The 26,209-nt window shown below is 37.2% G+C and overlaps 1 protein-coding gene across 1 annotated transcript; it reads left to right on the top strand.

Moving 5' to 3' along the window:
* The first annotated feature begins 1,736 nt into the window (after positions 1-1,736).
* LOC115991064 (transcriptional repressor ILP1) lies at positions 1,737-22,789 on the top strand. Its single transcript, XM_031114815.1, has 7 exons — positions 1,737-2,112; positions 2,209-3,360; positions 4,853-5,020; positions 18,083-18,750; positions 18,971-19,253; positions 19,389-19,678; positions 22,107-22,789. Exons 2-7 carry the CDS (start codon positions 2,224-2,226, stop codon positions 22,297-22,299), a joined length of 2,739 nt encoding a protein of 912 aa, XP_030970675.1. The 5' UTR covers positions 1,737-2,112; positions 2,209-2,223; the 3' UTR covers positions 22,300-22,789.
* The last annotated feature ends 3,420 nt before the right edge of the window (positions 22,790-26,209 follow it).

Genomic DNA, 26,209 nt, shown 5'->3' with positions numbered 1-26,209 from the left:
TTCACTATTTCAGTAAGGATGGAAAGTTTTCTATCAGATTATCCTCTTACTCTGAAGATTCCTTCTATCATAGTGATTTACAGATTCAAATGGCTTGTTAGATCCTCTTCACTAATTCAAAAATGAAGCATCCAAACCTGTCATGATTGCCACATTTCAGATAAGTACAGGCCTTAAATTTATTTAATAAAATTATGCACTTTTCCTCCCACAAAGGGTTAAATACTCCTAGATATAACCAAAGGGCTAAAGACTTTTCAATTTGATCTAACCAATCAAATCCAACACCTCTCAGCACAACAATTTATGTCAACTGTATCCATCACCTATTTGGTCCCTAAAAATAAATACAAGTTACAAAAAACAAAAAGATTTCCAGCATGACATACTTTGCAAAACATAAAAAACATGTGAAATCTACTTTTTCTTCGTCGTATTTTCTTTTAATTCCATAACCCATCATAAAATTAAAAACAAAATTTATTTTTTAAAAGGGAATACAAATCAATTACTGGTATATCTTTGAATCTGTGACCTTTACCCACCACACCATATCAAAAGATTCATATTCCAAAAACACATGCTTAGGCATCCCTGACAATGAACACCTCTCTATCTTGCTGAGATTTCCGATTAGCACAGATGTTTCCGCAATCCCACCCCATGACAGTTTATAATCCAACCTAGATTGCTTAATGTGCATGTCACGATTTTAGACTCAAACTCAAATACGCTGTGATGTGGGTTGATTTTGATGCCAAAACCCATATCCCCAATCCTGTAGTAAAATTTAATATATTGAAAGGAACCAAAATTGAGGGAGAACCTATATTAGGGTTTCGAGTATTGATAAAAACCAATTCTAAATCAAAACAAAATTTGAACCAATTTTTTAAATCAAAACCAAACAAAATAGCCGAACCTAAATCCTATTAAACACCCAAAATTAATATAAAAGATTTTACCTGTAGCCGTTCCAACAGTCTGATGTTAGGTTTACTTTCACTTTCTTCAATTGAAGCTTATCGTTGCCAGGGAAGAGAGAAAGCTCTGCGTCTAGGTTTTTCGTTTTTGGGTTCCTACGTATGGGTCTTGCAGTGTTTGAAGGGGAGAGAGAGAGTCAAAGACTGAGAAATAGGTTCTTGTATCGGGTTTTGTTTAGGAGTTGGAGAGAGTAAGGGGATGTCTGGTAGGTAAGTTCAAACACACTTTGGAGCATTTTAAACAATATTACACATATTTCTACACACTTTTTTGACCTACACGTATATCAAAAACACCCAAACAATATTACTCAAACTCCTCTACCAAACACTCCCTAAATTTTATTGGGTTTGTTTTGGGGAGAGATAGTTAAGGGTTTTAGTTTTTTTTTTTTAATAGTTTTTTTTTTCTCTATTTTCGTTTGCTATTTTTTTTGGGGGGGGGGGGGAGGAGAGAAATACACATATATCAAAAACACCTAAATAATATTACTTAAACTCCTCTACTAAACATCCCTAAATTTTATCGGGTTTATTTTGGGGAGAGATAGTTAAGGGTTTTAGTTTTTTTTTTTAATAGTTTTTTTTTTTTTTCTCTATTTTCGTTTGCTATTTTTTTTTGGGGGGGGGGGGGAGGAGAGAAATACACATATATCAAAAACACCTAAACAATATTACTCAAACTCCTCTACTAAACATCCCTAAATTTTATCGGGTTTATTTTGGGGAGAGATAGTTAAGGGTTTTAGTTTTTTTTTTTTTAATAGTTTTTTTCGTACTAATGGATCTCGAGTCTGTAACTTCGAGTTTCAAAACACATGCTATCCTACATTCAAAAACAGGCCATTCACCTATATTTTTTATAAAAAAGTTACTATTCAGCCAATTTTACCATCCGTATCATCATCCTTCTTTTCTGTGATTTAAAAAAAAAAAAAAAAATTCCGACACTCTACACTCTCTCCGTTCCGTTCTGTTCTGGTCTGGTCACTCTACAGTCTATATGCAGATATACTCTCTGTCTGTCTCTATGTATATAATAGTATATACATTCTGGCAAATCAGGGGTTTTTAGGGATTATCTATCTCCAGTCTTAAATTTAGGGTTTTGACTCCATTACAGCTACAGGTAAACAATTTTGTGGTTTTCTCTCTCCTAGGGTTTTGCTCTTATACTCAGTTCGGACTTCGAATTCAAGAACTATTAAACCTTTTTTTTTTTCAGTGAATCTTCACCACCATGAGCAGCAGTAATAGAGCCAAGAACTTCCGCCGCCGCGCCGGTAACGATAACGACGACAACCAAAACGACGACGCCAATCTCTCCTCCTCCTTCACCACCACCACAACGACTGCCCGTTCCGCCAAACCTAAACCAAAAAAACTCCTCAGCTTCGCAGATGACGAAGACGCCTCAGCCGCTGAAACACCCTCCTCCACCTCCAAGAAAACCACTAGCAACTCCTCTTCTCGCCCAACAACCAAACATAAAATCACTTCTCTCAGAGACCGCCAATCGGCGACCGCCACAACCACCTCCTCCAATGTTCAACCCCAAGCCGGCACTTACACCAAAGAAGCCCTCTTAGAACTCCAGAAAAACACTCGAACACTTGCGCCTTCTCGTCCAGCCGTGGCGGCCTCTGAGCCCATCATAGTCCTCAAAGGCCTCGTCAAACCCTCCTCTGAACAAGAATTGGACGACGAAGAAGAAGATAGGCGTAATGCTGAGGATACTGAGGCGAAATTGGCTTCGTTAGGGATTGGAAAACCTACGAGGGACTTGTCGTTGTTTCCTGATCAAGCTACTATCAATGCTATTCGTGCCAAGAGGGAGCGGTTACGGCAATCACGTGCCGCTGCACCTGATTATATCTCATTGGATGGAGGCAGCAATCATGGTGAGGCTGAAGGGTTGAGCGATGAGGAGCCAGAGTTTCGTGGCCGAATTGCAATGTTTGGGGAGAAGAAGACTGAGACAGTTACAATGAAGAAGGGCGTGTTTGAAGATGTGGATGAGAGGGGAATTGATGTGAATTTTGGGAAGAAGGATAGTGGTGAGGATGAGGGAGTGGATGAGGACGAGGAAGAGAAGATATGGGAGGAAGAGCAGTTTCGGAAGGGTTTAGGGAAGAGAATGGATGATGGGACGGGTAGAGTGGCTGCTGTGACTGCTACTAGTGCTGTTCCTGTTGTTCACAGTGCGCAGCAGCAGCAGCAGCAGAAGTTTGTTTATCCTGCGGTGATGAGTGTGTCAGGAGTGCCAAGCATAGGTGGGGCAGTTGGAGCCTCACAAGGTTTGGATGCCATGATGTCGATACCCAAGCAAGCTGAGATTGCTAAAAAAGCTTTGCAGGAGAATGTGAAGAGGCTCAAGGTATGGAATACTTGTCTCATTGCCAAATTGAACCTGAGAATGGTTTAAATATGTAGTGATATATTATGTTCTTATAGTATTTTCTTTTTTGTGCTGTATGCTAAAACATCAGAGCTAGTAAGTTTGATAATAATTGGTTATGAGTGGCTTATTGTTGTTGTCTGATAAAATCGGTTTCTTATTTATGAGTTTTTCGCATATGAGTGCCTTTGAGAAGAAAAAAATTGTAGAATATATAAGTTTAAGAGTATAACCTTAAGAAGAAAGAACTGGTTAGATGCAAAATACATATTTCCGTTTGAAAAAGAAGAAGCAAATTAACATAGTAGAAATTCTATAACATTTAAGAAGTATTCTTTTCATCTCAACCTGTAGATATAAGTGATTATATTGAAGTGACAGCAATAACTCCATAAATCTAATTATTTGCAATCAACACCTAATAATTTTCAGAAATTTCTGTAATCATCATGCATATACATTAGTTATGCATTGTTGAATTAGTTGCCATTTTGAAGTTTCTGGCAGTTAGAAACAGCAACAAGGTGCTGTGGCAGTTTTATAACCTATTATAGGTTGAAGAGAGGCATCGGAAGCTCTATCTGTGTAGGTGAATGGAAAATGGAAATGCTACTGGAAATAAAAATCTTCATCTCATTAGACAAAAAAGTTTGTTTGTTTGTTTTTATTTTATTTTTAATAATTCGATTGTGGGGGGTGGGGGGATTTGAGCCCTAGATGTCTCATTGAAATACTTGAAGGTGCCAATCAATTGAGCTGCAAGGCTCTTAGTGCCAACCATTAGACAAAAAGTGAATGAACTTTGAGGTAACTAAGAATGGGGTGGAGAGTATGGTTGTGGGTTTAAGACCCATTAGATGCATGTGTAACTTACAAAACCAAATTGTAGCCGTTCATTTGTGGCTGTCATTAGGTCATAAATAGCTAGGCAACTGCTGTACTAATCTCTATTATGTTCAGAGATGGCTGGAGAGTTTTTGTTGGTGGTTGGTGCCATTGGTTAGGTTATATTGATGCATGCTAATAGCACCCACTATATAATGAGACTTCGAAAGAAAAAGAAAACCAAGTATTTGAACAGACTTGTCTTTATCTAGGTTCACTTAGTTAGAGGTGAAGACCTCAATAGTTGGGAGATGGTGGGTTTGAACATTGGATGCGTTTGTTGGATACATCAGGAGGTGTCAATTGAGCTACAAAGCTCTTGTCTTGGCCTTCAAATATTGCTTGAATGGTGTCTTCATTTTTTATTTGAAGTAACGTGTTTGTTGCATAATGGAAGATGGTTAACCCTAGACCATACATGTGTACATTTTTCCTTTTTTTTTTTTTTTTTTTTTGGCAAAATTGTCCATGGGTATGAAACGAAGTGTTGAAATGACATATATATTAATAATGTTCTGTGCTTTTAGTCTATGCATATATCTCCATACTTTAAACTTACTTTCTTTTTGTTTGTTTCTTTAATAAGGAATCTCATGGCAGAACCATGTCTTCATTGACAAAGACTGATGAAGATTTGTCTGCCTCATATGCGAATATTACTGCTTTTGGAAAGTCCCTGTCTATTGCCAATGATAAGTTCATTTTTATGCAAAAGCTTCGCCAATTTGTTTCAGTTATATGTGACTTTTTGCAGGTATGAATTTATCAAATTCTGTCCAGAATACTTGTGTGCTCAACTTCTCTTCTTTGCCTTGTACAGGATAACAAATTTTTTATTTTTATTTTTTAAATATAATTAGTAAACATTCTTTTGACAAGTAATAAGAATAGTATTAATGAAGGAGAAAAAACGAATAAAGCAAATGCAAGGTGTTCATGATGGTGAACACAAGAAAAAGCAACAAACAACAACAAAGATAGAAAAAACAACTTATGGGACAATTCTAATGAGAAGAAAGAAACTCAATGATGGAAGAACAATTTGAAGAACCCTAGCACCTAGACCAATTAAAAAGAGTTCTTTGGCATATAACAACAAAGATAGAAAAAGCAACTTATGGGACAATTCTAAGAGAAGAAAGAAACTCAATGATGGTAGAACAATTCAAAGAACCCTAGCACCTAGACCAATCAAAAAGAGTTCTTTGGCACAGAGCTTGTAACTGAATAAGCGATTTCTCTTTAGTCTCAAAAGAGCACCGATTTCTTTTCATCCAAACAATCCACATCAAACAGCCAGGAACTATATTCCATATGTCCGAATTAAATTTCCCTAGCCAATAACTCCAACAAAACACCAAACTTTTCATAAAACCTGGCATGACCCATTGGATCCTGAAAACCTGAAGCATAGACAATGGAGGAGAAGATGATCTACTAATTTCTTGTTACAGCAGCACATATAACACCGATTCTCCAAAGAGGGACCCCGGAGCGTCAAATTTTCCAAGGTAAGGATCTGTTACAAACTTATGTGTAGAACTCACTCTTGAAAATTGGCTTGCAAGGGAAGGGTGCTCAAGAGCTTATAAACACATGGTTAAACTTATACTTAATCCATGAGGGACACTAGGATCATAACAGATCACCACGCTTCGCAGTTGACGTCCACGACGACTTTCTTTAGCGACACTGATCCGATGGTAGCCCATTCTCTTTTGGTGGCTCCATTCACCTATCAGTTATTTTAATCTAGCCTCTTGGTCACCCCTTTCGGGATTTGACTATAAAGCCGCAACTTATTTTATCTCATACTCAATAAGCTTTGCCTGATTAATCGAGGTGGTGGTTGGCTCTGATACCAAATGTTACAAACTCATGGGTAGAACTTTCTTTTGAAAACCGGCTTGCAAGGAAAGGGTGCCCAAGAACTTATAAATACATGGTTAAGTTTATACTTAATCCATGTGAGACGCTAGGATCATAACATGATCCAACCATGAACTGTTGTCCACATGAAGAAAGCCACTCTTTTAGGAACCTTTAACTTTCCATATACCCTTCCAAGGGAAACTAGGGATAGAAGCACCCTGGATCTTATTGTAATTAGACCAAATATCAAACTTACCATTCCTGTTAAGACACCAATGGGAATTGTCACACCCAACACCCCTAAGAATCCGAGATTGAATGAAATCAAGGAAAGAGAAGACAACTTCTAATTCCTTATCATGAAAGGCCTTATAAAAATCTCAAATCTCAAATTCTATTATTTCCACCCTCCGAATAATACAAAACATTAGAAATGCAACTTTCCTTGTCATTTGAACACGCATATAACTGAGGATAGAGCATTTTAAGTGAGATATCCCCAACCCACCTATCATGCCAAAAAAGAATGTGAGAGCTATCACCCATCACTAGGGCCAAATGTTTGGAGAATCTCTCCCAACCTTCATTAATACTATGCCATAGACCACATCTGTGGGCCCTTTTGCATACTTTAGTATTCCACCCTCCTTGACCCTCTCCATATTTAGTGGCAATAACCCTCTGCTAGATATGGGTTCCTTATTATGCAAACCTCCTTAACCATTTTCCTAATAGGGCTTGATTGAAATGCACTAACTTCCTAATCCCTAAACCACCCATCTCTAAAGGTGAACACACCTTCTCCCAAGCCACCAAAGAATATTTGAAACACGTTCCAACTTATCAGCCATAGCTACATGGATGGTAAATAAGGATAGGTAGTACGTAGGAAGACTAGAAAGGGTACTCTTCAATAGAGCAAATTTACCACCCTTAAACAAATAAAGAGGATTCCAACTTGAAAGTTTCTTCTCTATCTTCTCCAAAATAGGATTCCAAATGGATGCTATCTTAAATGGAGTACCCAACGGCATTCCCAAATATTTCATAGGTAGGATACCCACCCTGCACTAGAGTGTATTAGCCAAAGCATCTATATTACAAACCTTCCCAACCGGGACAATCTCACTCTTCCCCACATTTACTTTCGAACTAGTAAAAGCTTGAAAACAAGACAAAGCTAGCCTAATGGACAGCAACTGTTTTCTAGAAGCATCATAGAACAAAATGGTATCATCTGCAAACAATAAATGTGATGTGCGTACCCCAATGGAGTTAACTAGTCCCACATGAAAACCACGAAGAAGACCACTCTTCTTAGTTTTCTTCAGAATTCGACTTAATACTTCCATAATCAAAAGGAAAAGAAGAGGGGACAATGGATCACCCTGTCTAAAACCACGAGAACTTCCAAAAAAACTTGTCGGGGATCCATTCACAAGAACAGAGAAACGAACAGTAGTAATGCAAGCCTTAATCCACCCCTTTCACTTCACCCCAAAACCCATCCTATTCAACAAATAGAATAAGGCATCCCAATTCACATGATTGTAGGTTTTTTCTATGTCCAACTCAAGGAAGTCAAAGGCACCCTTAAGGTGCCAAGGCCTTGTATCGCCTGAGGCGAGGAGGCGCCAAAAAGGTGTTAGCTCGAGTGAAGTAAGGCGCCAAATTCTAAATATAGTTATTTTACAAATAGGGTTCCAATCTAATGTATTTGATGTATAAGAATATTATATAAACAAATCTGACTCTATTCCTAATGGATAGGAGCTGGTCCATAAAACCAGTTTTTGGGTTTGAATCCCAACTAAAAAATTAGTCTCCATCCAAATATCAACTAAGTCTGAATAATAATCAAATATCAACTAAGTCTGAATATTAAACCATAAATCACCATTAAAAAATTAGTCTCCATCCAAATATCAACTAAATCTGAATATTAAACCAAAATATTGTTCATAACTTCATATTAGAAAGAAGAAAACTCCTAAACAAAACATTGAATTTCATGACTATCCATGACAAAACAAAAGCATTTGAAGATTGAACATTCTAATAGGCTAATAGCTTGAATGTGGTTGTTAGTTTTAATCTAAAGGTCATCATCAGACTCTTCACTCAAGTTTCCATCACTTTCAAAACCACTTGAACCAGATTTATAACCATCAACATTCTCTTCCTCGGTCTCATCAGAATCAACATCTTCCTTCTCAATATTTGGTTGTGATGTTGAGGCCTTTGAGCTTGCCCTTGATTTTGTTTGGAATCTAGTATTCTTACTTGGTTCTCCAACACCAGCAGCTCTTGCCGCTACGCCCCATGTCAAACCATCATCATCATTATCAAAAACCAACTCATCTTCAATATTCATAGATGGTTCGGACCCATTTCCCCTAACAACCATTCATTACTTTCATCTATATCACCTAAGGAGATGGGATCAATAACATCACGCTTATTATATCATGCCTTAATCTTTTGATTATACTTCACAAAGACCAGATCATTTAGTCGTTTTTGTGCAAGTCTATTCCTTCTTTTTGTGTGAATCTACAAGCATTATGAAAACTAAGTATTAGACTATTAGTGAATAATTAAACCTTTGAAACTTTCTATGAAATAAAGTAGTTCATCAAAGGATAAAATCTACTTATTATACTTAAAAACTCCCTTGCTCAAACACACTCCAATTACGCTCACAACAAACTCCACAATTCAGCTATGTTACAAAAATAAGTATGAGTAATGATATATGATATATCATAGAAGTCAGATTTTTTATTTTTAAAAAGTGCCAGTGTTCTAGTCATTTTAAGTTAGATATAAATGCTTTCTTACCTGGAGCCCTTGTCTTTCTAGATCTTTCCACCAATGGAATGCCAAAAGAGTCTTTCAGCTTTCTTATACATGGATAGCTCAAGCATGATCTTGTCTTGAATTTCAGTTCTAGGAACTAGTTTTTCTATACAAGCATACAATCTTGCTATAATTTCTTCATTTTTCTCTATCTCAAGATCGAAATAGAAATACTCTGGATTCAAGAAATGACCCGCTACATGCAGAGGCAGATGTAGTTGACATTCCCATCTCTCATCAATGATTTTAAAAATATTTGAATACTTTTCTTCATTCTCATTAAAAGCTTTTATAATAGCTTCTTTGGCCCTATCCATTGCCTCATATATGTAACCCATAGCCGGTTTCCTCTCATTCAATAAGGCAAAGAACTTGAACAAGAGGGTCCATAATTTTAAGAATGTAAACTATAGTATTCCAAAAAACAGGCATCAAAATCGTTTTTGCTTCTTGTTTAGCCTTTGCTTCCTTTGCCCATTTACTACGAACCCACTCCTTAGAAGTAAACATGGCCCTTAAGTTATGCTTTTGCTTATAAATGGATTTTAATGTAAGATATGAAGTGCAAAACCTAGTTTTCCTAGCCTTAACTAGCTCTCTTTGGTTTGTGTATTCTCTCATCATATTTAACACACCCCCATGGTTGTAGATATATCTAGTCAATTGAATGACTCTTTCCAAAGTTTTTACAATTCTAGGAATTTTCCCAATGTCCTCCAATATATTGTTAATGCAATTTGTAGCACATGGAGTCCAATACAAATTTGGCCTTTTTGCTTCCAACAACTTCTTAGCCAACACATAGTTAGATCCATTATCTGATACTACTTGGGCTACATTAGCCTCCCTAATCTGATCTACAAATGCATCAAGTAATTTGAAATTTTTTCCCTAGTTTTCATAAAGATGATGCATCAATTGACTTCACAAACATGGTTCCAGAGGGCAATTCACCAAAAAGTTCATCAAGGTCCTATTGGTTCTTCTAGTCCACCAATTAGACATGATAGAACAACCATATTTCCTTCAAGATTTCCTTGTGATCACTCAATAACTCATTTGTGTAAGCCACCTTCTTTTTGAGAATTGGAACTCTTAACTCATGGTAATTAGGAGGCTTCATATTTGGACCATACTGCCCAATAGCTTCAATTTCCCATTTAAAGGCATCTAAGTGAGCAACATTGAATGGTGTACTGGCTAGATAAAATAGCCGGCCAATATACTGGCAAGCTTGTGCTCTTTTCTCAAATTTATCATTGATGTTAGTTTGCTTCATCTTACCATGTTTCCTAAGCTCAACCACTTTTTTTGGCTTTAATGTCACAAAAAAATCAATGGGACCTTTCAATTTTTTAAGACTTTGACATTAATTTCACAGGTTTCACTTGGGTGCTACTGCCAACCCCTCTCTTACTAGAGCATGATTCATTTCCTTTTTGGATAACTTCTACTTCCTCTACCTCATCATCATCTACATCCTCAATTTCAATCATATTATTTATATCATCAAAATCAGGCATCTTGTCATAGTTCTCCTTCTCTGTCATATAACACGCAAGCTCTTTTCTAATGTGATTAGGACATTTTGAACACTTTGTAGTGCTTTCAAAATTCCCCACTTGATGCTGCTTTGCTCTATGTATCCCTTCCTTTGTGACTTTATTACAAAAGAGGCAAGTCACTAAATTTTTGTCTTCACTATTAGCTAAATAATTATATTTCCATCTTGGATCTTTTCTCTTCCCATTATTTGAAGCCATTCTACATATAAAAAAATGAAACCCAATACAATACATTTAATAGGATTCTATTAAAGAATAGCTAGCTATGTATCATTTACTATGGTTTAAGCTCTAAAAATTGAGTGAAGTAATGAGTTTGAGAAAAGGGAAAAATACAGGAAAAGAAAATAGAGAAAAAGATAGTGGAAAGTTGCTATGAGATAGTTAGAGTCTAAGAGAGAAGGGTAAAGGAAAAAAAAAAAAAGCAGAGAAAAAATAGAAAAGGAAGAGTTGCTGCAGATAATTAGAGTCCAAGAGAGAAGGGAAAAGGGAAAAAAAAAAAGCAGAGAAAAAGCAGAGAGGAGAGAGTTGCTGGAGACAGTTAGAGTCCAAGAGAGAAGGGTAAAGGAAAAAAAAAAAAAAAAAAAAAAAAAATAGAGAGGAGAGAGTTGCTAGAGACAGAGAGTCCAAGAGAGAAGAGTAAAGGAAAAAAAAAGTAGAGAATAAATAGAGAGGAAAGAGTTGCTGGAGGCACCAAGGCAGTGAAAGAGAACTCAGGAAAAAAAAAGTGTAAAAAAAAAAAAAAACTAAAAGAATAGGAAAAAATTACTTGATGTTGGTTGATTGCTGGCAGCCACTGGCCCACTCTTAGTGGTACTTCTCTTCCAAACCCTAGAAGAAGAAGAAGAAGAAAGACCAATGCTTTGCTCTGAAAGCCGTTGAAGAAAGCCGTTGAAGAAGAGTTGTTCTAGAAAATTCTTTTTGGATCTTTTGTTTTATGCTTTTTTTATTTTTTATTTTTTATATTAATTTATTTGAACTAATGGGTGATAGCTCATCCCCACTAAGGATAACAAGTTTAAAACCAACCTTGCACCCCTTTAAATTTACAAAACATGCCATCAGTGGCTTTAAAATGCCAAAATTTACCGAGGCTCTCGCCTCTTGTCTAACAAAATACATCTGGGTGAGCGGCTCACTAAAGGTGCCTCATCTCAGTGCCTTTGAGGCGCTTTTCTGGCGCCTGGCCTTGCTTGGGTGCCTAGGTGAGTGCCTGGAACGCCTTTAACTACACTGGTCCAACTTACAAGCCACATCTGGTGAATGACACTTCAACCTACTATCTAGGCACTCATTTGCAATAAGCATTGAGTCTAAAATTTGTCTCCTACCAACCAAGGAATTTTGAGACTCAGAGATCAAACGGTCTAACACCACCCTCAATCTATTCGCCAACACCTTAGACATCACCTTGTACACAGTACACACTACCCACCAAATTGATAGGCCAGAAATCCTTAATATTTATAGCATTATTTTTCTTGGGAATTAAAGAGAGAAAAGAGGCATTTAGAGACCATTCAAACACAGAGTACCTATGAAAGTACTTAAATACAACCATAACATCAACCTCCATAACACTTCAACATTTGTGAAAAAAAGCCATTGTGAATCCATCCGGACCAGGGGCTTTATCCCCCTCCATCTTTGTCAGAACCTGAGTAACTTCTTCTTTTGAGAACTCCCTCTCAAGGGACAACCTTTCATCCTCTCTAATACAAGCAAAATCCAACTCATCCACAGTTGGATGCCACACATCTGTCTCTGTATAGAGATCTTGATAGAACTGAACCACTTGAGAACTTACAACAGATTCATTCTCATATAAAACACCATCTACCTCTATGTTCCTAAAGTGAGTAGCTCTTCTATGAGAGTTCGCTAATCTATGAAAGAAGTGTGTGTTGTTATCTCCCTCCTTCACATACAAAGCACGGGACTTTTGTCTCCAGAATGTCTCTTCCATAGTAGCTAAAACTTCAATATCACGTTTAACTTGTGTTCGGCGAGATTGTTCCTCATGTGAAAGGCCCAGTAGTTCTTCCTTAACATCCAGACCCAATAATTCGGACATCAAACTCTTCTTCCTAAAAGCCAAATCTCCAAATTCCTCCTTATTCCACTTCTTTAGGTCTTCTTTAAGAGCCTTTAATTTCTAAGCCAAAACAAAACTTGGAGAGCCCATAAAACAATACCCATTCCACCATTGTTGAACTCTCTCAACAAAACCTTCAACTTTTAGCCACATATTCTCAAACTTAAAAGCATAACACCCCCTACCAACACCACCAACTTCCACCAAAAGCGGACAATCAGAAATAACACGAGGAATCACCCTTTGAGACACATTTCCAAAATTATCCACCCAATCCACAGATACTAAAGTCTTGTCAATACGGAAATAGATTGCGGCTCAGAATCCCTAAACCAGGTGAAACAAGCCCCATCTAATGGTAAATCCACTAGGTAATTACTCTCTACAAAATCCTAAAAAGCAAACATGGCTGGTCTGAAAGACTCACAACCAAGCCTCTCACATGGATATCTAATGATGTTGTAATCTCCAAATAATAACTAAGCTATGGTCCACCGAACATGCACCCTGGATAACTCCTCCCACAAAACAGCCCTATGTTAGTTTGCATTGGGACCATATATACCGGTGCAAACCCATTCAAAACCATCTAATACTCTCCTAAGAAGTACACTAACAGAAATTTGACCAACAAAAACATCAATTTTCTCAACCACCTGCTTATCCCAAAGCAGTAGAACCCTCCTGGATGTTTGAACCGCAGCTAGGACAGCCCAATCAATGAAGGGACTACCCCATAAGCTTCGCACAACAACAGAGTTTAACGAAGGAAGTTTAGTTCTTGGAGACATACTATATCACACTGCCTTTCCTTAAGGAGATTCTTACAAACGTCTCTCTTCTGAGGGTTATTCAATCCCCTCAGGAGGGATTTTGGTTATGTGGGATAGTAGGGTAGTGGAGAAGTTAGAAGAAGTTGTGGGGCACTACTCAGTTTCTTGCAAATTCAAGAATGTTGGTGATAATTTTGAGTGGGCATTCACTGGTGTTTATGGTCCTAGTGTGGACAGGGATTGTAGATTGTTGTGGAAGGAGTTGTTAGGTCTTCATAGTTGGTGAAACGTGCCTTGGCGTGTATCAGGGGATTTCAATGTTGTTCGTTTCCTAACGTAGCGATTAGGGGCTGTTAATTTTACTCAAGCAATGCATGACTTCTCAGATTTCATTTCTGTGCATGGTTTGTTGGATCTCCCTATGGCAGGTGGTAGGTATACACGGTCCAATTCCATCCCTGTATCCAGGATAGATCGATTCCTTTTTTCTCTTGATTGGGAAGAGCATTATCCCAATATGTCACAGAGGAGGTTGGCTAGAGTCTTATCTGATCACTTTCCAATTATCCTTGAGGGTGGTGCAATTCAGAAGGGACGAAGACCTTTTCGTTATGAGAATATGTGGCTCTAGGTGGAAGGTTTTGTGGGGAAGGTGAAAGGTTGGTGGGATTCTTATCAATTCCAAGGTACACCTAGCTACAGAATGGCCATGAAACTAAAAGCCCTGAAGGCAGATTTGAAGAAATGGAACGAATTGGAGTTCGGAAATGTGGCTGTAAAAAAAATACAACTGTGGAGTGATTTGAATGCTTTGGATGCAAAAGAGGAAGTGGTAGTTCTATCAGAAGAGGAGAAGTTAGAAAAGGCAAGGCTTTAAATAGAATTTAAAAATCAGCCTTTTGGAAGAGATTAGTTGGAGGCAAAAATCAAGAATGTTCTACTTGAAGGAAGGGGATAGCGACACAAAGTTCTTTCATCAAATGGCTAACTCACATAGAAGAAACAATGCAATTAATAATCTCAAGGTTGATGGGGTCCTGACTTTTGATAAAAAAAGTATAGAGGATTGCATTATTCAGTTTTATAAAAATTTATTTACAGAACATAAAGTCTATCGCCCACATCCGGTTGTGCTGAATTTTCCTGAAATCTCTGATGACAAGGCTGGTTGGTTGGTGAGGCCTTTTGATGATGTAGTAGTTTTTGGGGTAGTTAAAGACTTTGAGGGGGATAAAGCTCTTGGCCCAGATGGTTTTCTTATTGCTTTTTTTCCAAGCTTGCTGGGATGTTATCAAATCAGATCTCATGGAGATTTTTCAAGTGTTTTTTGAGAGAGGTCAGTTTGAGAAAAGTTTAAATGCAACCTTTATCTCCTTGATTCCCAAAAAGTTAGATGTAGTAGAGGTGAAAGATTTTCGGCCTATTAGTCTGATATGGGGGGTTTACAAAATTATTGCTAAAGCATTGGCTAATAGGTTGAAAGAGGTGATTGGGATGTTATTTCGAAGTCTTAAAATGCTTTTGTTAAGAATAGGCAGATTCTAGACTCATGTCTCATTGCAAATGAATGTTTGGATAGTAGGCCGAGATCAGGAATTCCAGGGGTGTTATGCAAGTTGGATGTGGTGAAGGCTTATGATCATGTGAATTGGGGTTTCCTAATGTACATGCTTGAGCGGCTTGGGTTCCCAGAAAAATGGAGAAAATGGATTTTTTATTGTATATCCATGGTCAAATTCTCAGTTCTGATTAATGGAGCTCCATGTGGTTTCCTTGAAAATTATAGAGGCTTACGACAAAGTGATCATTTGTCTTCATTATTATTTGTTGTTGTTATGGAGGCAATTAGCAAAATGATGGATAAGGCGGTGACGGAAGGTCGATTGTCTGGATTTAGTGTGGGAACCTCCATAGGTGATCACTTATAGGTATCTCATCTTCTTTTTGCAAATGATACCTTGGTTCTGTGCGATGCTGATATCGACCAGATGCTGTTTTTGCGCTTGATTTTGTTATGGTTTGAGATTGTATCGGGATTGAAAATTAATTTGGATAAGTTTGAACTAGTTCCTGTGGGAGTGGTTCCAAATTTTGAGATGTTAGTAGACGCTTTGGGTTGTAAGCAGGGCTCACTTCCTATGAAATATTTAGGCCTTTCATTGGGTGCAAAATGGAAAGATAGAGCAGTTTGGAATCCCATCATTGAGAAGGTGGAAAGGAGGTTAGCAGGATAGAAAAGATTGTATCTATCCAAAGGGGGGAGACTTACTTTCATAAAATGTACTTTATCCAATTTACCTACTTATCTCCTTTCCCTTTTTCCAATTCCAACAGATATAGCATATCGTATAGAACAACTTCAATGAAATTTTCTTTGGGTTGGTTTAGGAGATGATCCTAAACGTCACTTGGTGAATTGGTCCAAGGTATGCTCTCCTATCTAGTTTGGGGGTCTAGCAATTCGAAACTTGAGATACTTTAATGAAGCACTATTGGGAAAATGGTTGTGGAGATTTGGGTATGAGAGAGAAGCGCTATGGAGAAGGGTTATAAGGGCTAAATATGGAGTTGAGGAGGGAGATTGGTGCTCTAATTCTGTTCCAGGCTCCTATAGGGTGAGTTTATGGAAAACTATCAGTAGTGGTTGGTCTACTTTTTCTCGCTACATTTAGTTTTAGATTGGAGATGGGACTAGAGTGAAATTTTGGCATGATGTCTGGTGCGGGGATAATCCTTTGAGTATGTGTTTTCCAGATTTATTCAGAATCAGTAATGATGAGGAGGCTTATGTGGCTGATCTCATGCAATTTCCCAATGGGGTTCTTTTTTGGGACTTAGAAATCCTACGAGAAATTCATGATAGGGAATCAGATTTTGTTTGTTTTTTGGAATGTTATATATGGAGTCTCATTGAGAGGTATTGGTGAGGATAAGATGTGTTGGACAACTGCTAAGAGCAAGGGTTTTGAGGTAAGCAGTTACTATCAGGCTTTGTTGGGTGTATGTACTCAATCCTTCCCTTGGAGAAGTATTTGGAAGCAAAAGGTTCCTTCCAGATTTGCATTTTTTGTTTGGACTGCAGCTTTAGGAACGATCTTGACTATTGATAATTTTCGTAAGAAGAAGGTGTTGATTCTAGATTGGTGTTATATGTGCGAAAATAATGGAGAATCGGTAAACCATCTTTTACTACATTGTCCTATTGTTTATCAGTTGTGGTCTATGGTGTTCACCTTGTTTGGTATCCACTGGGCGATGCCAAAGACTGTAGTTGAGCTCCTTGCTTGTTGGCAAGTAAATTTTGGTCATCATCGTAATGGTGTTATTTGGATTTCTATCCCTCATTGTTTGATGTGGTGCATTTGGTAAGAGAGAAACAACCAGTGTTTTGAAGATTCTGAAAGGACTATAGCTGATTTAAAACTTTTCTTCTTTAAAACTCTATTGGACTGGATGTCTATCACAGGAAGTCATTCTATTTTTTTTGTCTATGTTTTGATGGATGCTTGTAATTTATGTATTTGATTATGTTGGTCCCCGGCTGTATACTTCCTGTATACTTGGGTGACTGATTATTAAGTTCTTGAATAAAATTTCCTTTACTTATCAAAAAAAAAAAAAAACTTTTCAATGGCATGTCTCCACCCCATTGATCATGCCAAAATCAAACCATCTTCTACGACATATTGCATAAATTTTGAGAATAAATCCCATCCACTTCTAATCAAACCATCTTCTACTTCACACTGGATAAATTTGTTCCAAGATCTTCTTTTCATTTATATTCAACTGTGAATGTTTTGGGCCTTCTGGCTCTTGACAGCCCAGCATCCTGTACCATGTTCATATTCAATTTTAATTTCCCCAATTCCTTTACAAGTTTGCCTACATTGTTTTGGTCTTAATATGAGTGGATAATCTAATCCAGGGACTAGGTCCTCTGAATCTGTCATGAATTGCCTTACAGGTTTCGTCATAGCAGCCCTTTCAGGTTAGTCCCTTTCCACTTTCCCATACAAAGAAACACAACACCGAGGAATATTACACTTGCAAGCAAACCATATTTAGCTTCTCCAAAAGGTCAAAAGAATTCTCATTCTTCACATATTAAAAAAGAAAAGAAAAGAAGTATCATTCCTGACCACTTATAATGGTAGGGTAAAAAGCTCTGGGATACGTCCTCCAGGTTGTCTAAGAACCAGGTAGGAGATTAAACCCATATAAACTAGAGACTGCTTCCCATGATTGTTCTTATTCTAAGTATTGCCTCCATGATTTCATGTGCTTGGTTTGGTTTCTTAATGAATATATATATATATATATATATATATTAGTTCTAGGATGGGTGACCTCCTGGGAAGTTCTTGTGTTGCACCCTTTTTCTTTCTCAATAAAAAATTTATTACCTATCAATAAACACTTTGGTTATAGGCTTCATGCATGCTCACTGTCTTTGCATTTTATCTTTCTAACCAGTGTGCTTCAGAGGTATTAGTAGAACTGTGATATGGGTTCTCTTGTTATATCATCATCATTCTCTCTCACCCTCATCCTCTCCATCTCTTTTTTACTTTTAAAATTTTCAAAGGCTATGAGCAAGGTCCTGCCTTTTTATCTGTGTTTATGAGTGTGCTGTTACCCCTTACTTTCAGTATAAAGCTCCCTACATTGAGGAACTTGAAGAGCAGATGCAGAAAATTCATGAAGAACGTGCTTCAGCTAATTTGGAAAGGCGGGCTGCTGAAAATGATGATGAAATGGAGGTAGAAGTAGCTGTGAATGCAGCAACATCTGTTTTCAGTAAAAAAGGTAGTAGTGCTGAAATGGTTGTGGCAGCCACTAGTGCAGCACAGGCAGCATCTGCTGCTGTAAGAGAGCAAACAAATCAATTGGTAAAGTTAGATGAGTTTGGTAGAGATATGAACCGGAAGAAGCATATGGACATGACAAAGAGGGCTGACCACCGGAAAGCTAGGTTTGATTCTAAGAGAATTGCATCGATGGAATTGGACAGTTCAAATCAAAAAATAGAAGGCGAGTTAAGCTCTGATGAGAGTGACAGCGAACTTCAATTATTCGAGCATCGCCAAAAGTCGTTGATCCAGATTGCTGACGAAATTTTCAGTGATGCTGCTGAGGAATATTCTCAACTTTCAGTGGTTAAAGAAAAATTTGAAAAGTGGAAGAGAGATTATTCAGCAAGCTACCATGATGCTTACATGGCATTAAGTGTTCCTGAAATCTTTTCTCCATACGTGAGACTGGAGCTGTTGAAGTGGGACCCACTCCATGAGGATGTAGATTTTTTTGATATGAAATGGTATTTGACTAACAGCTCCAGTGCTAGTTTAAAAGTACCTCTTTTTTTTTTGTCCTCTGTTCAGAAGGATTCGCCCTTCTGGCTGGGTTAAACTTGCTTGAGGCTTAAGCCACTTGTAACTTTTCCTGTTCAATTAACACATCACACACAGATTTGTATTATATGAGTACTTGTTTTCTTAAGTCCGTTGTTTATATTCAGTGTTTCTTTGCTTCTTCAGGCATTCATTGTTATTCAATTATGGTGTGCCAAATGATGGAAGTGATTTTGGATCCGATGATGCTGATGCTAACCTTGTCCCTGAACTGGTGGAAAAGGTAGCACTCCCAATTTTGCATCACGAAATTGCCCACTGCTGGGACATGCTCAGTACACAAGAGACGAAGAATGCAGTTAATGCCACAAACTTGGTTACAAATTATGTTCCAGCTTCCAGTGAGGCTCTTTCAGATTTATTAGTAGCTGTTCGCACTCGTCTAGCTGATGCTGTTGCTAATCTAACGGTATAACTTATCAACTATCAAACTGTTTATAATATGGTTTTTTCTTTTCTAATTTTGATTGTAAATTCAAGAAACCATGATATGTTCACTTCTAATGCTCTTGATATTGAATCTACCGTCACTTCCAATTCTTAGGTCCCAACATGGAGCCCACTTTTATTGAAGGCTGTGCCAAATGCTGCACGAGTAGCAGCATATCGATTTGGGAGGTCTGTTCGTTTGATGAGAAATATCTGCTTGTGGAAGGAAATTCTTGCTTTGCCTGTTCTGGAGAAGCTTGTTCTTGACGAGCTTTTGTTTGGAAAAGTTCTACCTCATGTACGAAGCATTACAACAAATGTTCATGATGCAATCACAAGAACTGAAAGGATCATTGCATCTCTATCTAATGTATGGGCAGGTCCAAATGTCTCAGGTGAACGCAGGTACCTACAGTTATTCTCATCTTGCCTTTAAATTACCCTTGGGAGTGATCTCCACATATTACTTTTTATGCAAGGAGCACAAAGAAAATTGTTTTGTTGATTTAGTTTTATTTAATTTTGAAGTCAATTATATTTCTATGACTGGTCAATTGGATTTTATTTATGGTCTTATTAGTTTATATGGTTATGAGTATTTTATTTAATTTTCTAAAGTCGTTATTTTTATAATTTGCCTAGAGCCTTGTAGCTCAACTAGTACTTTATGGTGTTTCCAACACAACATTCAGGGTCCATACTGTGTTATTAGCAAAGTCCAGCTGCTAGTGTTACATAGCTCAAACAACCTAAATCCTTCCACTGTCAACACCTAAACAAAATTTTAAAAAAAATCAATGACCCTGTGTAGTGGTCTCTGCTCCATCATATAGTTGCTGCCGCCCAGAGATTGCTGAGACCTCAGCCCATACAATTTGATCCACCAAGTAGCAAGGTCTTCATTGCCCTATAGCATATGAGCTGTGGTCTTTGGTTTTTTGCTTGTTTGGAATTCATTGGGTTATGCCACATAGGGTTATCAAGTTGTTCGAGTCTTGGCAAGGTAAGTTCAGTTGACATTGCAATATTAGCTATTTGGACACTTGATGTGGTGTATTTGGCGAGAATGGAATGCTAGAAGCTTCAAGGGATGTGAATGGTCTATGCTTGACATTTAAGTCTTATTTCTTTTAAATTCCCCTTCAATTGAGTTTGGTCCTGCCATCTGTTTTTTGTTTTCCCTTTCCTGTTTTACATGATCTTTATAATTTTGGTTCTCGATTTTTACCCCTATAGTACATTCCCAGTGTACTTGGGTTGGCTCTACTTTTTAATAAAATTTTACGTTACATATAAAAAAAAAGTAGCAAGGTCTTCGACCTCCAACGACTCCAATAGACAATCTCGGGCCTTCCGGCCTGATTTGTGGTTCAATTACTTTTCAGTTGTCTTTTGATAATGTCATCTTAGTTGAGTAACAAAGTATTAAGTAACAAAATAAAAGGCTTGTTGCATGATCTGCCTGTCAAGCCTACAACCCATGATTGGATAAGCCTTGGTTATCTTGGGTGTCCAATCAATTATGCCTTTCATTCCTATCCTCTATTGAGGTAGCCTCTTGCAGCTAGGGGTGTCGATTTTGGTTAGCTTGTTGTGTCGAGATAAGGGTATTCAGCTAAATGGCTCAACCCAAATATGACCTGTTAATGAAGTGGGTTTACACGACCCACTTCACACACTTAATAAACGGGTTATGTTGTGTTGACATAAATGTGACATGACTCATTTCAACCCTGCTTAATATTAAACAGGTTGGGTTGACACAAATTCAATCCATTTAACCCGCTTCAAAAAAAGCATCGGATTAATATTGTTATAAATTTAATAAACAAGAAATTTAATACAAATTCATAACATCAAAATACCTAACATACAATTTGGAAGTTAATATTAACATCAAATGCATAAAACACATTGTCCAAAAGTTCCAATTAACATCAAAGTACTTAATAAATATTAAGTCTATAATGTAGTATCATCCATCTTGAAATAAGTTCTTTACATCTCAAGAGAAGTGCATACACTACTTATCAAAAAAAAAAAAAAAGTGCATACACTTCAACCTAAATTCAAAATAACATAGTTCAACAAAAATATAACATCCATCTAGAAATAAGTACTTTACATCCCAAAATAAGTGCATACACTTAACCCAAATTCAAAATAACATCAACAATAATATAATATCTAAAGAACTCGCCAAATGATAAGTATAAAAAATATAACATAGTTTATGTCTCTCTTATTTTCTTTTTAAGTTTAAAATATAAGTTGGATATAAAAGGTATTTGGCAAATCTAAAATAAAATGAATATTTATATGTTATATGAGTTAAACGGGTTGTGTTAAATGGATTATTTTGGGTTAGCACAAATAAATTGACGTGTCAAACGTGACACTTGCGGGTTGACCTGTTTATGACATGTTTCTTATCATGTCATTTTCAGGTTGACCTGTTTATGACCCGAAAAAGGTCCAACCCTAACCTATGTTGTGTTCGTGTCGTATTCATAGGTCGTGTCAAACATTGACACCCTTACTTGCAGTTACATCCTGGGAGAGTGCTACTGAAAGCCAAAATGGTTATTATGTAAATTAACAAGATATCTTATAAAAAAACACAAAGTGAACCTTTCTGACCATAAGATCTAGAACAGATGTGTATAGTTAATTATACATTGGCTGTTATTTGTTTTTTTAATATCGTCTATAAAAAAGAAAGTTCGAATTTTTTTGATAGGTAATAATATTACTGTTCAATATCATTGAAGGCTATGCTAAGGTTCCTAACCTTTTTTTTATTTTTCTTCTTTTTGTTAATTTGAATATCCAGCCACAAGTTGCAAGCACTGGTTGATTATTTGCTGCTACTTGGAAAGACCCTGGAGAAAAGGCATGTGATTGGTATTACTGAGAGTGAGACGAGTGGGCTTGCCCGGCGATTGAAGAAGATGCTGGTTGAGCTCAATGAGTATGACAATGCTAGGGACATAGCCAGGACCTTTCATCTGAAGGAGGCATTGTAATATTTGAGAAGCTTCTCTTGTGTTACACAAATGGACTACAAGGTTTGCTCATAAGATGAAATTGCAGGATAAGCTCAAGAAAAACATTGAAGGCCAGGGCCGTGTGTCAGACTTAACATTCGGATGAGGCACTTGAGCAAGCACCATGCCCTTAAATATTAACGAGGAACTCTGTGCCCTCATTTTTCCAAGGTACTTTGATCAAAGGCCTGTGTCTGTCTTGACCTTCAAGTCTCGTAGAGGTTTTTGAGGAACCCTCTCCTTCATTGTGCCATGGTACTTCATTTGAACTGTTGGCTGCCCGATGGTTCCTAGAATTGTAACTTTAGGCATTTATGGATGTATCTATTATTTCCTCTAATCTTATTTTTATTCTGGCGGTAGAGGTAAATGTTGCTAAATTTTTGAGAGGCAATAATGTGATTCTTTTGTACTTATCAAAATATCAAAAATAAATAAATAAATAAATAAAATTACAAATTAGGCAAGATAGCTAGGCAGCCATGTGATTAATAACATGAACTTGACTATACCAGATAGGTGGACGGTTGCCCATGCTAGGCCTAGACCCATAATTATAAGAAAATGGCGATTGAGTCATCAGGTCCAACTAAGTATTCATGATGGAATTATCTCATTTTTCTAGCCTTGAGCCTTCGAGTAAAAAAATGGTAACAGAGTTTCTCTCCAAATTAACCCTTCAAACTTATCATATATTTTTATATTGACTGTGAAATTTGAAAATTTAACTGTTAAATTACATGTTTTTATTATATTCTTCATTCTTGCAAAATTTCAAAAAGATTAAAGATCAATTGCTATGTCATCAAACAAATGTTAAAATTTCAAGTTTTTGTAATTTAAAATTGTGTATAAAAAATAAGTTTATTGATCGAATAGTAACATTCAAATTGAACGAAATTTGACATGTACATTAAGAACATAAGAAACATAAAATTCAACGGTTAGATTTTTAAAATTCATACTCGAAAAAGAGATACATGATAAGTTTGAAGAGTTTCTCTCCAAAATAGTTTGAAGAGAAATTTTGTTCATAAAATGGAAAGGTTTATTATCATTTATGTGAGCTTAAGATTTAAGGAAATCTTGTTCTGCATAGTATTATGTAAAGATCCCACAAACATCGAGACTAAAGTAGAGGAAAAAGAGAATGATAGTGCATCAGATGCTATAAATACCATCAACATTTGTTGTGATGAGAATATTCATTGAAAAATTTTATCCGTGTTGACTGAGATTGTTGTACACCACAGTCAACGGAAATACACAGGAAATACGACAACAACATATTCACTATTTGCTTGACATTATTCATTATTATTATTATTATTTTTTTGCTGAATAGTCATTATTCATTATTTTTTTGATGAACATAGACATTATTCATTATTGAGCAAAAACAAAAGGTTCTTGTAAATTATCACCTTGATAAAGCACAAAGTCATCCCGTTAGTATGTTCTTCGTCAATGTCGATGGACAAAGCCAATTTCCTGTTAAGAGCTAAGAAAGTAAAGGTGAAGGACATCGGGTGGTGCCAGCCAAGGGCCCTCCGATGCTTAAGTTAGATAATCTCTCTTTAGGAACCTATAGCATACTGCAGTATGATGTGTGAGTGAGTTCACTTACTTGAGTTAGTTGGCTTTATATAACTAGTACTTGAGTTAATACGTTTGTCCATTGATCTCCCCTGGACGTTGCACCTAAATGAATTGTGGCATTAATGGCAATGAAGTCTCCTCTTAATTCATAACATCTGAGTGGCGACTCATCAATGGCAATGAAGCCCTCTTGCCATTACTCGTTGCTAATTGGATTGATAGAGTTATTTCTGACTTTAATGTGCTTATGGTCAACCATTTAATCATTACTTGTCAGGTAGAGTTATTTCTGACTTCAATGCTTACAGTCGTCCATTGGAACGAACGACCATTTAATCAATACTTGTCAGTTGCCCCCTTTGTTCCTTTGTCATCCAGATCTTGGACGAGTATAGGAATATGATCAATTGTGACGGTTTGTATTTTTCCGTTTCCCGATACTCTTCTTTTTGCCATAAATGCGAAACAACTTCTTTGTCAGATGACGGACACATGTCTTCCTTCTACTCGTGGTATGTGAGAAATCTCCTAGATTTTGGGACGCCTTAACTTCGGTTTTCCTTTTTTTAGAAAAAACCGTTCCCCTCCTTCTGCCTTATTTTCTCTGTGCTTGAAGCTTTGAGGAATTTCAAACTTCAAATCTTCTTTCTCCTTGGTAAGGTCTCTTTTCTTTATGCTCTCTTGATGGTTGATTTTGATTTCGTTAGATAAGAGTGTCCTTCTATCTCCTTCTTCTTTGCTAGATTAGGTGTCTACCTTGAACTCTTCTTGTTGGCGTCCACAAGCAAGTCTATTTATGTCTCGTTTTACTGCTTTCAAACCTATTTTGCTTACTGTTTACCCTTTGATTCGCCGCTCTTTGATCAAACACCATTTAGAGATGACCACGATAGAGGGAGGGGTGATGTTAGGTCGAGTGAGTTGGAGATAGGGCTATCATCAAATGCTGAATCCCTGGGTAAAGAGGTCGACACGGCTATGTCAAAACTGCCCTCGTTCTCTTCTTCACCCCCCTTACATGCCCTCTCTGAGTCTTGCTCTTTAAAAGGAAAGCACTTGAAAGGTTTTAGGAAAAGGTTTCAATTTTCCAAAGGTACCATCACTCGCTTGCCTTGTTCTAGTGAAAAGGCTTGTGATTTTTCCCACGGTGAAGTGTGCTTATATGAAGCTGCCTTTCTGTGTGGCCTTCATTTTCTCGTCCATTCGTTCATCATGAAACTTCTTTCTTATTTCCACATTGCCCTAGGTTAACTCGTTCCTAACACTTGGAGGGCGATTGTAAGTTGCATGTCGATTTGGATGTTTGCCTTTGAAGGGGACATGATAACATTGAACGAATTTTTATATTTGTATCGTCTAAAGCCCTCCACCTATTATAGGTATTTTGAGATTTTACCTTGGGATAAAAAATCTAGGGTCGTCTCTAGGTTTCCCTCTTCCTTTCATGATTGGAAATCACGATATTTCTTTATCTCTAGAATTGGCTAGGAAACCATGTTTGACGACTTATAGGGCGAAGTCCTGAGGTTATTGCGGAAATGGGAAGTTCCAACACTTGTGCGTACTTTTTATTTTTATTATTTTTATCATTTTCCTTGATTCCTTCATTTAACATTTCTTGTATAACATTGTTTCTCTTTTGTTTTTGTAGCTTTTGATCGTCATGAGTTGGAGAATCAATACCGCGACCGAGTTCGGACTGCCCTTGCTTTTGCTCGAGAGATCGAGGATTTTGACGACCTAGTTGACCTTTGTCATTTGTTTGACTGTTGCCTTGGACTTGAACCCACTGAGTACGTGTTAGAGAAGATTTACCGAGAAGACAAAAGTAAGTTTGTCTTTATAAGGCTTCTTGTCTTTTCCTCCCTCTTTTCTCTAATTACTCATCTTTCCTCTTTTATTAGCAGAGATGGCCACTAGGTACAGTAAAGAGAAGTATGACCGTATTAAAGGGATGAAAAATGAGCCATTGTCCCAGCTTGCTGCAGATTTGAAGAGGCAAAAAATGCATGACGAGAAAGGTGACATGGTGGTCTTTTTGTCCATTCAGATTATTCCGTCATCCCCAACCTCATCTCTTGAAGTCAAGGCTTTTACTCCCCCTATTACTCACTTGAAGGGAAATAGCAAAGTTGGGAAAAGGCATTTGGGATGATCTAGCTATGGCCCTTGGACGAGCTCACAATGTGATTACAGATGACAAGCTTAAAGGCCTAACGTCCATTCCTTCCCATGAGCTAGTTAGCCGTTATATCCACAAGCTGGTGTAGGTATAACATTTTGACCTTAT

The sequence above is a fragment of the Quercus lobata genome, chromosome 1 (genome assembly GCF_001633185.2).
Source record: "Quercus lobata isolate SW786 chromosome 1, ValleyOak3.0 Primary Assembly, whole genome shotgun sequence".
NCBI lineage: Eukaryota > Viridiplantae > Streptophyta > Magnoliopsida > Fagales > Fagaceae > Quercus > Quercus lobata.
This window is presented reverse-complemented; position numbering and strand designations above follow the sequence as displayed.

Coding starts and splice junctions, on each gene's coding strand:
- LOC115991064 (XM_031114815.1), top strand. CDS start 2,224: ATGAGCAGCAGTAATAGAGCCAAGAACTTCCGCCGCCGCGCCGGTAAC. Junction 3,361..4,852: donor AGAATGTGAAGAGGCTCAAG/GTATGGAATACT, acceptor TTCTTTAATAAG/GAATCTCATGGCAGAACCAT. Junction 5,021..18,082: donor TTATATGTGACTTTTTGCAG/GTATGAATTTAT, acceptor CCTTACTTTCAG/TATAAAGCTCCCTACATTGA.